The 12,891-nt window shown below is 36.3% G+C and overlaps 1 protein-coding gene across 1 annotated transcript in view; it reads left to right on the top strand.

Annotated features, from left to right (window-relative positions):
* fam83e (family with sequence similarity 83 member E) overlaps window positions 1-12,548 on the top strand; it is an 18,558-nt gene extending 6,010 nt beyond the window's left edge. Inside the window, exons 3-9 of the mRNA XM_037679393.1 lie at window positions 5,834-5,958; window positions 6,043-6,474; window positions 7,600-7,659; window positions 7,768-7,818; window positions 9,819-10,017; window positions 10,116-10,331; window positions 12,204-12,548. Of these exons, the coding sequence (XP_037535321.1) occupies window positions 5,834-5,958; window positions 6,043-6,474; window positions 7,600-7,659; window positions 7,768-7,818; window positions 9,819-10,017; window positions 10,116-10,331; window positions 12,204-12,392 (1,272 nt within the window). The 3' untranslated portion in view covers window positions 12,393-12,548. The remainder of the gene's footprint in view (window positions 1-5,833; window positions 5,959-6,042; window positions 6,475-7,599; window positions 7,660-7,767; window positions 7,819-9,818; window positions 10,018-10,115; window positions 10,332-12,203) is intronic.
* Window positions 12,549-12,891: the final 343 nt, after the last annotated feature.

Below are 12,891 nucleotides of genomic sequence, written 5' to 3'. Positions count from 1 at the left end.
ATGGATGGATGGATGGATGGATGGATGGATGGATGGATGGATGGATGATTTGTTGTTACGACCATCTTAAATTAGGTTGACTCCCAAATTAATCCGTTATAAATCTTTGTCCTTTTATTACATTTGGAGCTTCATTTAAATTATTCAACTGGTTTATGAAATATTTTGCTAACAGGTACATAAACACACACACACAAGTTTGTCTTTCTATATGCTGGTGTTTTTTGAATTTGTCTTTCTATCTTTAGAGGGACTTTGCACTGACTTCCATTCATTTTCATTCATTTCTATAGCCCAACACTGACCTTTACCCTAAACTTAACCATTACCAGTACATTATGCTTCTAACCCTAAACCTAACAACAAATTCCATGCTTAATAATCCAGGTATACATACCAACAATTTTCAGTCAGGTCATCCTGACAGTTTCTATTTTTTGGTGCTGAAATGTTTCACCTTCCATCCAGAAGGCTTCATCAGTCAAGAAAACACACAGCACAACTGATTCTTCCCCCAACAGCTTACTCCAAAGTGGAACAAACCAGTTATGTTGGTGCTAAGATGGTCTCTTTGGCACGCCCCCTCCTCCGGTGCTGGCCCTCTTCCTCATCGACAGCCATGTCAACCTGGTTCAAAACCAACAAATTCCATGCTCAATAATCCAGGTATACAATCCAACAATTTTCAGAACCTAAACCTAACACATCCTCAATTCATACCTTAGTCCTAAACCTAACCCCATAACCCAGCAACGGCACTTCTTCTTATGGGGCCTGGGCATAAGGAACAGTTGGTCCTCACAATGTAGTATAAATTGGGAAAATGGGCCTTACAAAGTAACATAAACAAAGACATACACACACACACACACACACACACAAAACAGAGCCCACCTTATGTGGTGATAATTATCTTTTGGACTTTGTAGATAAAATCGTACCAGTGACCGTTCTTGGCCCGTGGGCCTTGAGTTTGACACTTGAGGCCTACGTAATGTTATTATATCTAAACTTGTGATGAAACACTGGCAGCTTGAATTTTTCCAATCATCTTGTGTAAAATGTGCAACATTTTCATACAACGCTGCAAATTAAAAGAACTTGATTTTGCTTTTTTTTCTCATAAGTTCACATTAAAACTCTTATTACAGTCCTGATTTTATTGGGATTTTTGTTTTGACTATATTTGTTGTTCATTATGTGTTGCAAACAAAGTATTCTTGTTTTTTTTATTTGGTTGTTTACCCAGACGTTTCCTGGTTCTTCTCAGCACACCAGCTTCCACTTATAACAACTTCTTTTGTATTTACATCTTCAGTTTTTCATTTGTCTTTGTTAAATCCTGCCCAACCTCTCAGTCCTGTTCCCGCCACAGTTTTGATTTCAACTTAACACCACTTCAGATTTTTCATTTATTTCGGCTGCGCTACAGTATTTTTTTGTTGTTGTTGTTGTTTTTTTGCCTGTTTTGTGATGCCTTGAATTTAAGATATTTTTCCTTCTTTTTATGTGACGTGCTCGATTTGTGTCCTGTTTTTGACTGAAACCTGAAAGCCAAAAAGTGGCTAAACTGAAAAAAATACATACAACTGCATTAATAATCTGAGGCTCCGTACTAAAATACTTTAAATTTGATGATGGAAATGATTCTTTGATTCCATGTGGACACCAGGAAATAATCAAACCTGGACAAGATTGAAAACAAGTATATCTAAATACATTCATTGCAAATTCCCACTGCTCGGAGCACAAAACCTTTTGCAAATAGTAACACATTATACAGCATAAGTCACTTCCATACACTCAGATGTAAGCTTTGTTAAATGATATAACCACTTCATAACGTAACAATTATATTAAGAGTTTAATCATTTATTTCATGAGCAACTGAAAACAGACCGTTAAGATTAAAAATTAAAAACCTGTGTATTTTTATTACAGAATAGTTTGGCTACTCTTTTTTGTAAAGTTCTATTATGCCATCTCCCCCTTTTCTGTTTGTACTGGATAAAGCCAAATAAAATTTGCCAGGTTGTAGTTTTCAATTTCTTTTCTCTCGAAATACACAACTGGATCGAGGGATGTGCTTTGGATCGTTCAGACTCTTGAGTTGTCCTTTTCTGCCAAGTTTCCCTAGAACTGAATTGGTTCATTAAACAATCCATGGAAGCCAACTTACCAGCTGCTTTTCACTCCGATTGTGAGAATCTGTTTTATTAGTGTTCTGTGTTCATTAGATTTTGAGATTCTTGTGTTTTTAGATCTGTTTTCTTGCATCATCTGTTCAGCCTTCCCAGTGTGCTTCCCCCATGTAGTCGGCTCCAGCTCATGCCACCCTCACCTGTTCCTCATTGTCGTTCCCTAGGTGTTCGTCATTATCTGTCTTTAGTAGAAGAAACAAGGTGTCACTCATCTGGGAGTGACAGTAATGCTGTCATAACATCCAGGCTTGATTACTGCAACGTGCTTCTATTTGGAACCAGTCAGACCACTATTCCACCTTTTATAATTCACGTTTGCACGTTCTAGAATTACGCCAATCAAGGTGGCTGCATGTTGGAGCAGCTCTGTTACATTCATTCTGAGATTTGCTTTTGGAAACTTTAATTCCTCTTTTTCTGGATGCAAATCACTTTTTTTTTTTTGGCTGATTGTTTCCTATGGTATTGGATGCTGTGCAGCTGGAAGGATTTTTACTGAAACTTTTTTTTAGTTTTGGATATTTGTTGTGATGTGTAACCATAACAACAAGATGTTTTTACAACCGGGAGCAGCTGATTAGCATCTCAAAAAATATCTCAGCTACAGCCCAAATCTCAAATGAGTTGAAAAAAAAGGCACAGTAGATGCATTCCCGTCTCCCTGCCGGCTGTGCTCGAGTGCCTGACTGCTGAAATCCGGGAACTGGCAGGAAGCACGGCTCGTGACAGCAGAAGGACCAGAATCATCCCCTGGCACCTGCAGCTGGCTGTCCACAGCAACGAGGAGCTCGGCAGGCTGCTGGGAGGAGTGGCCATCTCTCTGGGAGGAGTTCTGCCCAGCATTCGGGCAGTCCTGCAGCCCATGGTAACCGAGAGGCCAGCCAAGTCTGGGTGGACGGATTGGACGGCATCTGCGACCATTTTCTTCAGATCCACTGTGGGACGGACGTTTGCAAAAGATCCTTCCTGCCTACAGCCATCAGTATCTATGACATCTCTTACTGAAACGAGGATAACGAGTTACAACAACATTTAACTTCCCTTTGGGATTAATAAAGTATTTTTGAATTGAACTGAATTGAATTGAATTTACAACTGGTTGAAAATGCTGCAGCCCGATTTTTAACTGGTACAGGTAAAAGAGACTCCAGTTCTGGCCTCCCTACACTGGCTCCCAGTTCACTTTCAAATTAATTTTAAAATCCTTCTGTATGTTTTTAAATCTCTGCACAGTTCTGCCCCCTTATCTTGCTGATCTGCTGCAGCCATATGTCCCATAGCGTTCTCTGAGGTCAGAGACCAGATGATTTTATTGGTTCCAGGCTCATCTTAAGTTCAGAGGTGACAGGTCTTCTCAGTTGCAGGTCCAAGACTGTGGAACGAGTTACCACTGCATGTCAGGCAGGCTCCCTCTCTCACTGTTTTTAAGTCTTGTTTAAAAAACACTTTTATTCCCTGACCTTTGACACAGTGTGAGTTGATTTGAACTTGTCTGTGTTCTACAATGTTGGTCATTTAATGTTTATCTTTATTTATTTGGATCTGTGTATTTTATTCTTTGACCTTTGCTTGTTTTGTTTTTGCTGTACTGTACGGCACTTTGGTTGGCCCTGTTGCTGTTTTAATTGCTTTATAAATAAAATGGTATGTTTAGGTTCATTGACAGTGTGTACAGTTTCTTCCCCGCCCGTGAATTGTGCTTCCCATGGCCATCATGCTCCGTTTTCCTCCGTGTCTCCCTGATTTCAGTTTTTTTCTCAGTGCTTGCTGCCATGTCCGCTGTTTAATATTGAGCTTTTGTTTAATAGATTCAATTTTTTTTACATTTGAGTTCCTCCGTGTCTGTCTGCACTCTGGCGTCAGCACTACACTGATCATGACACAAATAACTTCACATTTCTTTCTCTGAACTTCACTGCTGGGAATGTGCTCACCTTGTTCAAATTCCCTACAAAATACTGCAGATTATCTGAAACAACACTCTTTGTTTCTTAAGCAAAGCATATTTTGCAGTGTTGCTCTAAACGGCGAGTGAATTGTTCTGTTTTTACACCAGTTTAGAGGTCATTATGTTAATCTGTTGATGTCATTGTATTCATAATAGCACATAAAGACAACAGAAGTTGAGCAAAGTGCTTTACAATTCAGTCAAAAATGGAAAACAACAACAATAAAACAAATAAAAAAAACACAAGACATTGTATGTCATTAAGGAAACACAAGTAAAGTTAAAATAAAATGCAGAAACACAGCGTAAAACCATCAGCTCTGAATAGATCTCAAGTGCTGCTTGAATCAAACTCTAAGGGAAAAAGATGCATCTTGAGCAAAGATGTGAAAGTCTCAGTACTCTCAGCGGTTTGTATATGAAGAAGTAAACTATCCCACAGTTTCGGTTTCAGCAACTGAAAAAGCCTGTTCAGTCTTAAATGCTGCTTATCGGTATTTCAGAACTAAATGGTGAATATATATATTATTACTGCGGCTTCATTTGAGTATGATGATCAGTCTCAAGGTACATATATCATTACTGCTCTTCAGCTGCTCGTCCATCTTCTTGCATTTGTTTCTTTATTTGTATTTTTATTATTCATCTTTAACACCATAGTCATTATTGTTGCTCGGATTTGATAACAACTTAGCATCACACTTTTATTAAAGGATGTTGCTGAAATGACACATTTTATGGATCAGCTCTGAAATTGCGTTGCTAATGAACAGAGTGTTAAATTATATATCGTTAATCAAAAATTACACAGAGGCAAATGTTTATTAAGCCTGCAACCGTACGGACACTCCCAACCCTTTGAAATTCAAGGTTCGAGGTTCTTTATTGTCATTCGCATCACATGTGGTACATGAGGTGGAACGAAATTGTGTACTCAAGGTCCCAGTTATACTCAAAAATAGCAAAAAATATTAAATATAAAAAGAAACAGTATATAAGGATCTAAGATTGATGCTAAAAACAAACACTAAACAATATGTTAAAGATCTAAGATACACACTTAACACTGATGATGTAATATAATACGGTAAATTAAACAGCAGCTCGAACATGAGTCTGTAGTGAGCAGATGATACAGCAGCTTAAAGGCAAGAGATCAGCAGTATGGATAATCAGCAGCAATTCATATATCACCAATTAGAGTGGGCTTACAGTGATATTTATTTTATTTTATTTTTTTATTGAGAACTTATTGAGAATGAAATGTAAACTCTGCTGGGCATATGAAAGTTCCCCACACCAACAATGCCACAATTCTTGTTTTCCCCCTTTTTTTCTTCTTAAAACATCCACAAATGTTCAACAGCTGTAAAACCGAAACAACTCTGGGTCACCTTTTTGTTTGTTTTTTTTTTAACCCCAAGTAAGATTAAATATTAAAATAAATGCCCCAACCGCTTTAACATGTGCCCATACTTCTTTAATTATTTCTAAAATAACAAACAAAAAGTCAGAACGACGCTTCAGTTTTCCAGAAAGAATGTTTCATTTTGCCGTCCGATACGTGTGTACAGGAAACTGAACACGTTTTTTAAAGTATTACAACACAGATTCTTGAACACTGATAATCTCGGATGATAAAACGAATGTTCGGTTTCAGTTTAACCTTTTTAATGTCTGACAGAACATGCGGGTCAGAGTTCTCAGAGGGAAGACGTTCTGCTCGAGAAATGGAAGGATGGTGGTTGGGGAAATGAAGGTCAACTTCCTTCTGGTTGATTTAGAGACGGTGATCCATGGCAGCTACAGGTAACCAAGCACGTGCTGTTTTTAACTCTTCTTCTTAAATAAAGTGATGAATGTGAGCTAACAAGCTTTTGCTGAACTCTGCAGCCTCACCTGGACAGACGCCCACCTCCACCAGCAGCTCATTACGGTTCTGAGAGGACCAGTTGTTGACTCCTTTGACATGGAGTTCAGAATCCTGTATGCTGCTTCCGTCCCGGCCCCTGACACATGCAGAGTCCCAGCCAGCGGCCATCTTTATGTGCCTTACCATCAGCCCACAGTCTTTTCCGATTTCAGGTTTTCAAAGCACTTCCTGGTGGAGCCTGAGATGACAAACCCTCCATCACCACCTGAAGATGTCCTCCTGGACTGGGAAGAAATGGGTGTTGTTCATAAAGACATCAGCAATCCTAACAGTCCTTTTGATCTAAATGAGGAAATAGGGACTGAGAAAATGACAGAGCAGAACGACAACAGGGACAGAGTCATCAAGGAAAGATTTACCTACAACGGGCACCAATTTGAAAATGAAAGAAGGTAATATCTGCGTGAGTTCGACTAAACAATTTGAACTTTTAAAGGTGCATTAAGCGTTTCAGTTTATACTCTTTATACTATAATTTAAAGAAGCAAACAAAATAAATTGTTCTGATCTTTTGGGGTTCTGTGTAAACATTATGACCAGTTAATATCTTACCTGTTCTAGATGGAAACCGAGTTTATATTTGACCAGATTGATCGATCAACTAACAACTGATTAGAATGGAGCACAAAACCAAAGTAGATAGCTGCTGCCAATCTCAAGACTTCATGACAATTCATGCAAACACTTTTTTTTTTTTTTACATTTAGCTGCTTCTTTTAGGCTGTCAAGTTTGCATTACAGTTATTCCTGCAGAATTATTATAATAGTCTTGCCCTAAATTCCCAAGCTGCACTAAAAGTGTAACAGCAAACTGAGGCTGCAGCTATACTAGAAAATAACCTCAGGGTTTTTTTTTTTTTTTTTTTTTTTTTAAATAAATAACTGTGTAATTCAAAATTGTTGGAGGTGCATAGGTTTATAAATAGCATTTTCATGAAGCGCTATGAAATGTTTGAGATTAGTGTTGTTTCATAAAGGGACTATGATAATCCACTTCGGTTTATCTCTCTCAGATTAGCTGTTAGTTCATTAGTTCTATCAGAATTAAACTTTATCCTCCCAATGAGGCCTTTCAAAGAGCTATCTAACAGGTAAGATATTAACTATTCACATCTAATCCACTGAGCCCTACTTCAAAAGTTTTCAACTGCAGTGCAAAATTGCATGAATTGACCCAACCAGCAGAACCAGTACACTTAATTTTGTGTTGTAACACATGTTGTTTGGTTGAGATAACGGTGACAAACTAAGCAAACCATTTCATGCAGAAGTTTAGGTTTTAAATCAGCTAATATAACATCTTGAATTTTTTTTGGTTAGTGTAGTTTTTTATTTTATTTTATGAAATCCAAATAAAAAGATGTCCCAGTTTGTCTAGCTGTTACTGGATCAGTGCGTAAAACAATCCAATCCATCGCTTTAATTCACAACAACAAAAATTCTTTACATAATACATTGAATGCAGTTCTCAAGAAGTTTGAATTATGATTTCACAGCAATTTTCTTTAATTTTACAGGATTAATGAGAACACCTCTGCAGTTCCAGCCAGATTGGAAGATAATTCAACAACTTCTAGGCAAGTCTTTTTATAGTTGTTGTTTTATTGTTGTTGCTCATGATACAAATTAAAGATACATTTTATTTTTAATGAAAACTCTAATACTAATTTGTGTTATTGTATTAGCCATACAGAGTCATTATCATCAAACACATCATCGGCTGAAAGAATAATGAGGTAGAGTAAAATATATAATCCTAATTCTAAAGAAGGTGGAACATTATGTAAATGTAGAAAATATCAAATTATTTCTGGGTCTCAATAAACCAGTGTTTTATTCACAATAGAGCATAGTAAGAATATCAAATGTATGTTTTTAAGAAAAGGTAATTTGGATTTTTATTGCAGCAACACATAAAAAGACGGGACCAAGCTGACCACCTTGAATCAGCCAGTCTTCTTTTAGCAACAGTCTGTAAAGATGTAAGAAGTGAGGAGAGCAGCTGCTGGGGTGTGGAGGGGAATGTTGTCCCACTCTTGTCTGATGTAGGATTTTAGCTGATCAACAACCCCGAGTCTTTTCTATGTGTTTAAAATTATATAATGTTCTGCGTTGATGGTCCCTTTCCAGATGTGCAAGCTGCCCATGTCATAGACACTAACGCACCCCTATACCATCAGAGAGGCAGGCTTTTGAACTCTTCAGTTGACAGAGGATGTAGAGGGTCACGGTTTCCAAAAACAAATTTAACGTTTTGATTCGTCTGACCACAGAACAGTTTTTCCGTTTTGTTCCTTTCAAATGAGATTTGAGCCCAGAGAAAACGACAGTGTTTCTGGATGATGTACACATCTGGTTTTTATGTGCATGACAGAACATTACACAGTACTTGAAGGGGGTAAGGTGAACTGTTGTGGACAAGTGTTCCTGAGCAAATGCAGTGAAGTCCATAATAGATGAAGATTACAGACGTCTTAAGTGACGTTCATTCTTGTCTTTTGTGAACAAAGATTTATTGAATCTCTTGAACTGTTTTTGAACAGGTCTCACTTGTAAATGAGTCTTCGAGGCTCAATGTGATTTATCTGTTTAAATAAAGGTTCAATGATAACAATATGAACTCTAGATGATGGGACAGTCAAAGTCTTCCTGATTTTTCTATTGCATAACATAATTTAAAAACTGTTCTGTCTCTGCCCATCTCTGAGAGATTCAGCCTTTCTCAGTGGGAGGACCACCCAGTCCCCCCACTGATCTATTGTCATTTAACCTAATAAGTTGTAAAATCCTTATCAAGGTCAAGGTTCTTTATTGTCATTCGCATTGCATTGGGTACATGTGGTGGAACGAAATTGTGTAGGGTCCCAGTTACATCCAGCAAAAGTATAAATTGTAAAAGAAAAACAGTAATAAGATCTAAGATATGAACTAAGAAATACGCTAAACTAAGAATACACTAAGCACTAGTAGTACAAAAACAATACGTCAAACAACAGCAGCACGAACATGAGTCTGAGTGAGCAGATGAGTATGAATGAACACAGCAGCATGAAATAAATCAGGAGAATGAGATCAGCAGCATGGAGAATCAGCAGCACATCAATCGAGTGGCATTACAGTGATTTGTCTTTTTCACAGAAAAACAGATTTATCCATCTGTTACCGTATTTTTCGGACTATAAGGCGCAATATCAATGAACGAGTCTGTTTTCATATGTAAGGCACATTAAGCGAAACTAAAACATTTTGACAGCTTTTTGAGCACCGTGTACCACATAAAATCAGTTCAAGGTCAGTAAGCACAACCAGAATTAATACATAAGGTGCACCAGATTATAAGGCTCACTGTTGACTTTTGAGACAATAAAAGGATTTTCGGTGCACCTTATAGCCCAAAAAATATGGTAAATTGAATTCTTCCTTGTACAGCTGTTTGTTGCTCCTGTTTAGTCTTTTTTTTTCTTCTTTTTTTTTTTTTTTTGTCTTGAGCATCAGCATCACCTGTGACCAGGAAAGGAAGAAGCGAGTCAAGGTGATGACTGGATGGTTGGATGGTTGGATATTTACTATGTTTCTCTGTGAATAAAATACGTGTTTACGACATTTGCAGATCATTGCAGTTGGTTTACATTTACTCATCATCCCGACTTCTTTGGGACGGGAGTTGAAATAAAAACTCAGAAAGATGTTGTTCTTAAATAGTTACATCTACAATGAAACTCTGCTTCTCCTGCAGGATGGAGAGGAAAGTCGAGAAACGACTCTCCAAAGAATTCTCTGAAGAAGACTATGAAAGGGCTACAATAAGTGTTGATGAAGTATTGAAGACAACAACTGCTTCGTTTAAGAGTAGACAGCATTTAAAATGGGAGACATTTTTAGAAGAGGAGAGCACAACAGGTGCAGTTACTGAGGAAAGCACAACATCTTCAAGAGTGAGTGATGGACTCTTAATGTCAAAGCAACCCAAGTAAATAAAAAAGTGCTGGAGAAAGTGAGGTGACTGTTTTTCTCTCTTTCTTGGTTGGTCTAGAAACCTGTAATCTTGAAGGTGTCAAACACTGAAAACTTCAGCTCTCTGAGCGACATCATGAAGAGGATTAAGCAGGGACCAACAGGCCTGCTCAGGAGAAACGTGAAATCCACGATGTCAGACCGGACCCAGTCCATGATGGATCTGAGCGATTACAGCGCAAATCTAAATCACAAAGTAGAATCAGAAGTACCAGCACCAAGGTTTCCAGGCAATGTGAGTTTATGAGGATATTACACTTGACTTACAGATACTGTATTTGACTCGTTATTGTAAATGAGTGGCAGAACAACGTACTGAGAGGTGAGCAGGAGTCCCTCTCACCTTATCAAACCACACAAAACATGCATTTTTATCAGTTGGGTGTAGAAAAGTTTCACCTGTGTCTCCAACTAAAACAAATGTTGGTATGGTAGTCAGAGATTGACAATATTCAAGAAATCAAAAGTAATGTTTCACTTTAGAAAAACAAATCCTGCATAATATTCACAGAAAATAGAAAACTCTGGTTTTTACTTGAACTAAAAGAGAATTTAACGTTGTCATGTCCCTGAAAAAGAGCTTCGGTTTTACTGTTTTGGGTCAGATGCAGAAATATTGACGTGGAAATATCAATGTTTGACAGTTTGAATTGTATCATACTACTGCAGAAGTAAATGTAAAGTAAAAATTATGTTGCAGTTATTACAATTGGACTTTTTGATCAGTGACCTCCTTGTGAGTCCTTATCCTAGGACAACGCTAAGAAAAAGAAACATTACAACAATAAAGTCATAGTATTATGAGAATAAAGTTGTAGTATTACCAGAAAAAAGTTGTACAAGAATAAAGTCGTACAAGAATAAAGTCAAAATATTACAAGAATAAAGTTGTAGTATTACGAGACTAAAGCTGTACGAGAATAAAGTCGAAATATTATGAAACTAAAGTTGAAATATTATGAGAATAAAGTCGAAATATTACAAGAATTTAGTTTAAATATTATGAGAATTAAGTCAAAATATTACAAGAATAAAGTTGTAGTATTATGAGAATAAAGTTGTACGAGAATAAAGTTTAAATATTACGAGAATAAAGTCGAAATATTACAAGAATAAAGTCGAAATATTATGAAAATAAAGTCGTATTACGAGTATAAAGTTGTATGAGAATAAAGTCAAAATAGTACAAGAATAAAGTCAAAATATTATGAGAATAAAGTCATAGCATTATGAGAATAAAGTTGTAGTATTACGAGAATAAAGTTGTATGAGAATAAAGTTGAAATATTACAAGAATAAAGTCAAAATATTATGAGAATAAAGTCATAGCATTATGAGAATAAAGTCTTAGTATTACGAGAATGAAGTCGTATGAGAATAAAATAAAAATATTACAAGAATAAAGCCAAAATATGAGAATAAAGTCGTACGAGAATAAAGTCGAAAATTACGAGAATAATATGTTATCTAATAATACTAAGACTTTATTCTTGTAATATTTCGACTTCATTCGTGTAATTTTATTACTTTTTTCTCCCAATGTATTTTTTTTCTTAGTGTGGCCCTAATACTCCATCATATTATCCAACAGTCAGCTTTATTGGGTTAATTGTAATTCAATTTGATTTGTCTGATTCGATTTATTTTGACATGATGAACACGATAAACAACTGCTCGATTTAATACATTTGAAAAGCGACAAAACTTAAAACTTGTTAAAAGATGCAAATATTTTGTATAAATTGTAATAAATTGTAGCCCTTGTCTTTGGCTAAGCTTAAAACACACAAAAGGTTTAATATCTTAAACAAATGTACTGCAAAAATTACAAATAACACACAAAATATAAACAAATAAGAACAAGAAACGAACGATACACGGAGCAGAAAATGTGTTTTAACCAAAAAATTAATTATTTGGAAATTTATAGATTTGTCTTTGGTTTTGTCAAAGTTTTATCTGTGAGTCAAAAACTCTGAATTCATCATTACCCTCTCTTTATAAGAGATGAACAGGGTATTTCTCACTAAATGCAAAAACAAAATACTGTCTGTCTATCTAAACAGAAAATGGATCTTTATATTCTGATGTTCTGTTTGTCATGCAGCTTGATCCGGATCATATGACGCCTGCTTTGGCTCTAATGAAGAAGAGGAACAATGCAGTAAAATCTTCTCTGAGCAGACCTCTCCTAAACTTCACACATTTAGAAAGAACCCACAGCTCCAGCTATATCACTGATATTATTCAGTGGAAGTCTCGTTGCAACAAGGACGAAGAACTAGAGAACAAATGACGAGAGAGGATTCTCCGTCACTCAGGAAGAACAGCTCGGGACGTCTGCTGTATTGACTGGAATTATGAGGAAAAATACTTTCATTTACTGACTGAATGCATACAGATGCTTCATATCTTTTAATGCTATTGTACATAAAATAAATCATCAATGCTGCTCACAAACAGCACAGCTTCCTGGTTTATTTATTGAACAGCTTGTTTTATTTCAAGTGATTAGTTAAAAATACATTTATTTTAAGTGTGACTTTTTTTTAATTTTGTAAGGAAATCTGCTAAATGCAGCACATGAGACATGTTTTTTTCCGTCTTGATTAATGAGAGAAATTATGGCAAAGAGAATTTTATTTATTTATAAATCTTAGCTCTTCAATAATACTGAGTGTCTTAATCTCATGAGCTGTGGTAATTCTCAAAAAACAGTTTCAGTCTTTAAATATCCTCTCATCATCTTGAATATATGTATTAAAGCAGAAGTAGTGCATTTAAAAATATTTTTG

This window comes from Nematolebias whitei, chromosome 7 (assembly GCF_014905685.2).
Source record: "Nematolebias whitei isolate Nwh7 chromosome 7, NemWhi1, whole genome shotgun sequence".
In the NCBI taxonomy this organism is placed as follows: domain Eukaryota; kingdom Metazoa; phylum Chordata; class Actinopteri; order Cyprinodontiformes; family Rivulidae; genus Nematolebias; species Nematolebias whitei.
This window is presented reverse-complemented; position numbering and strand designations above follow the sequence as displayed.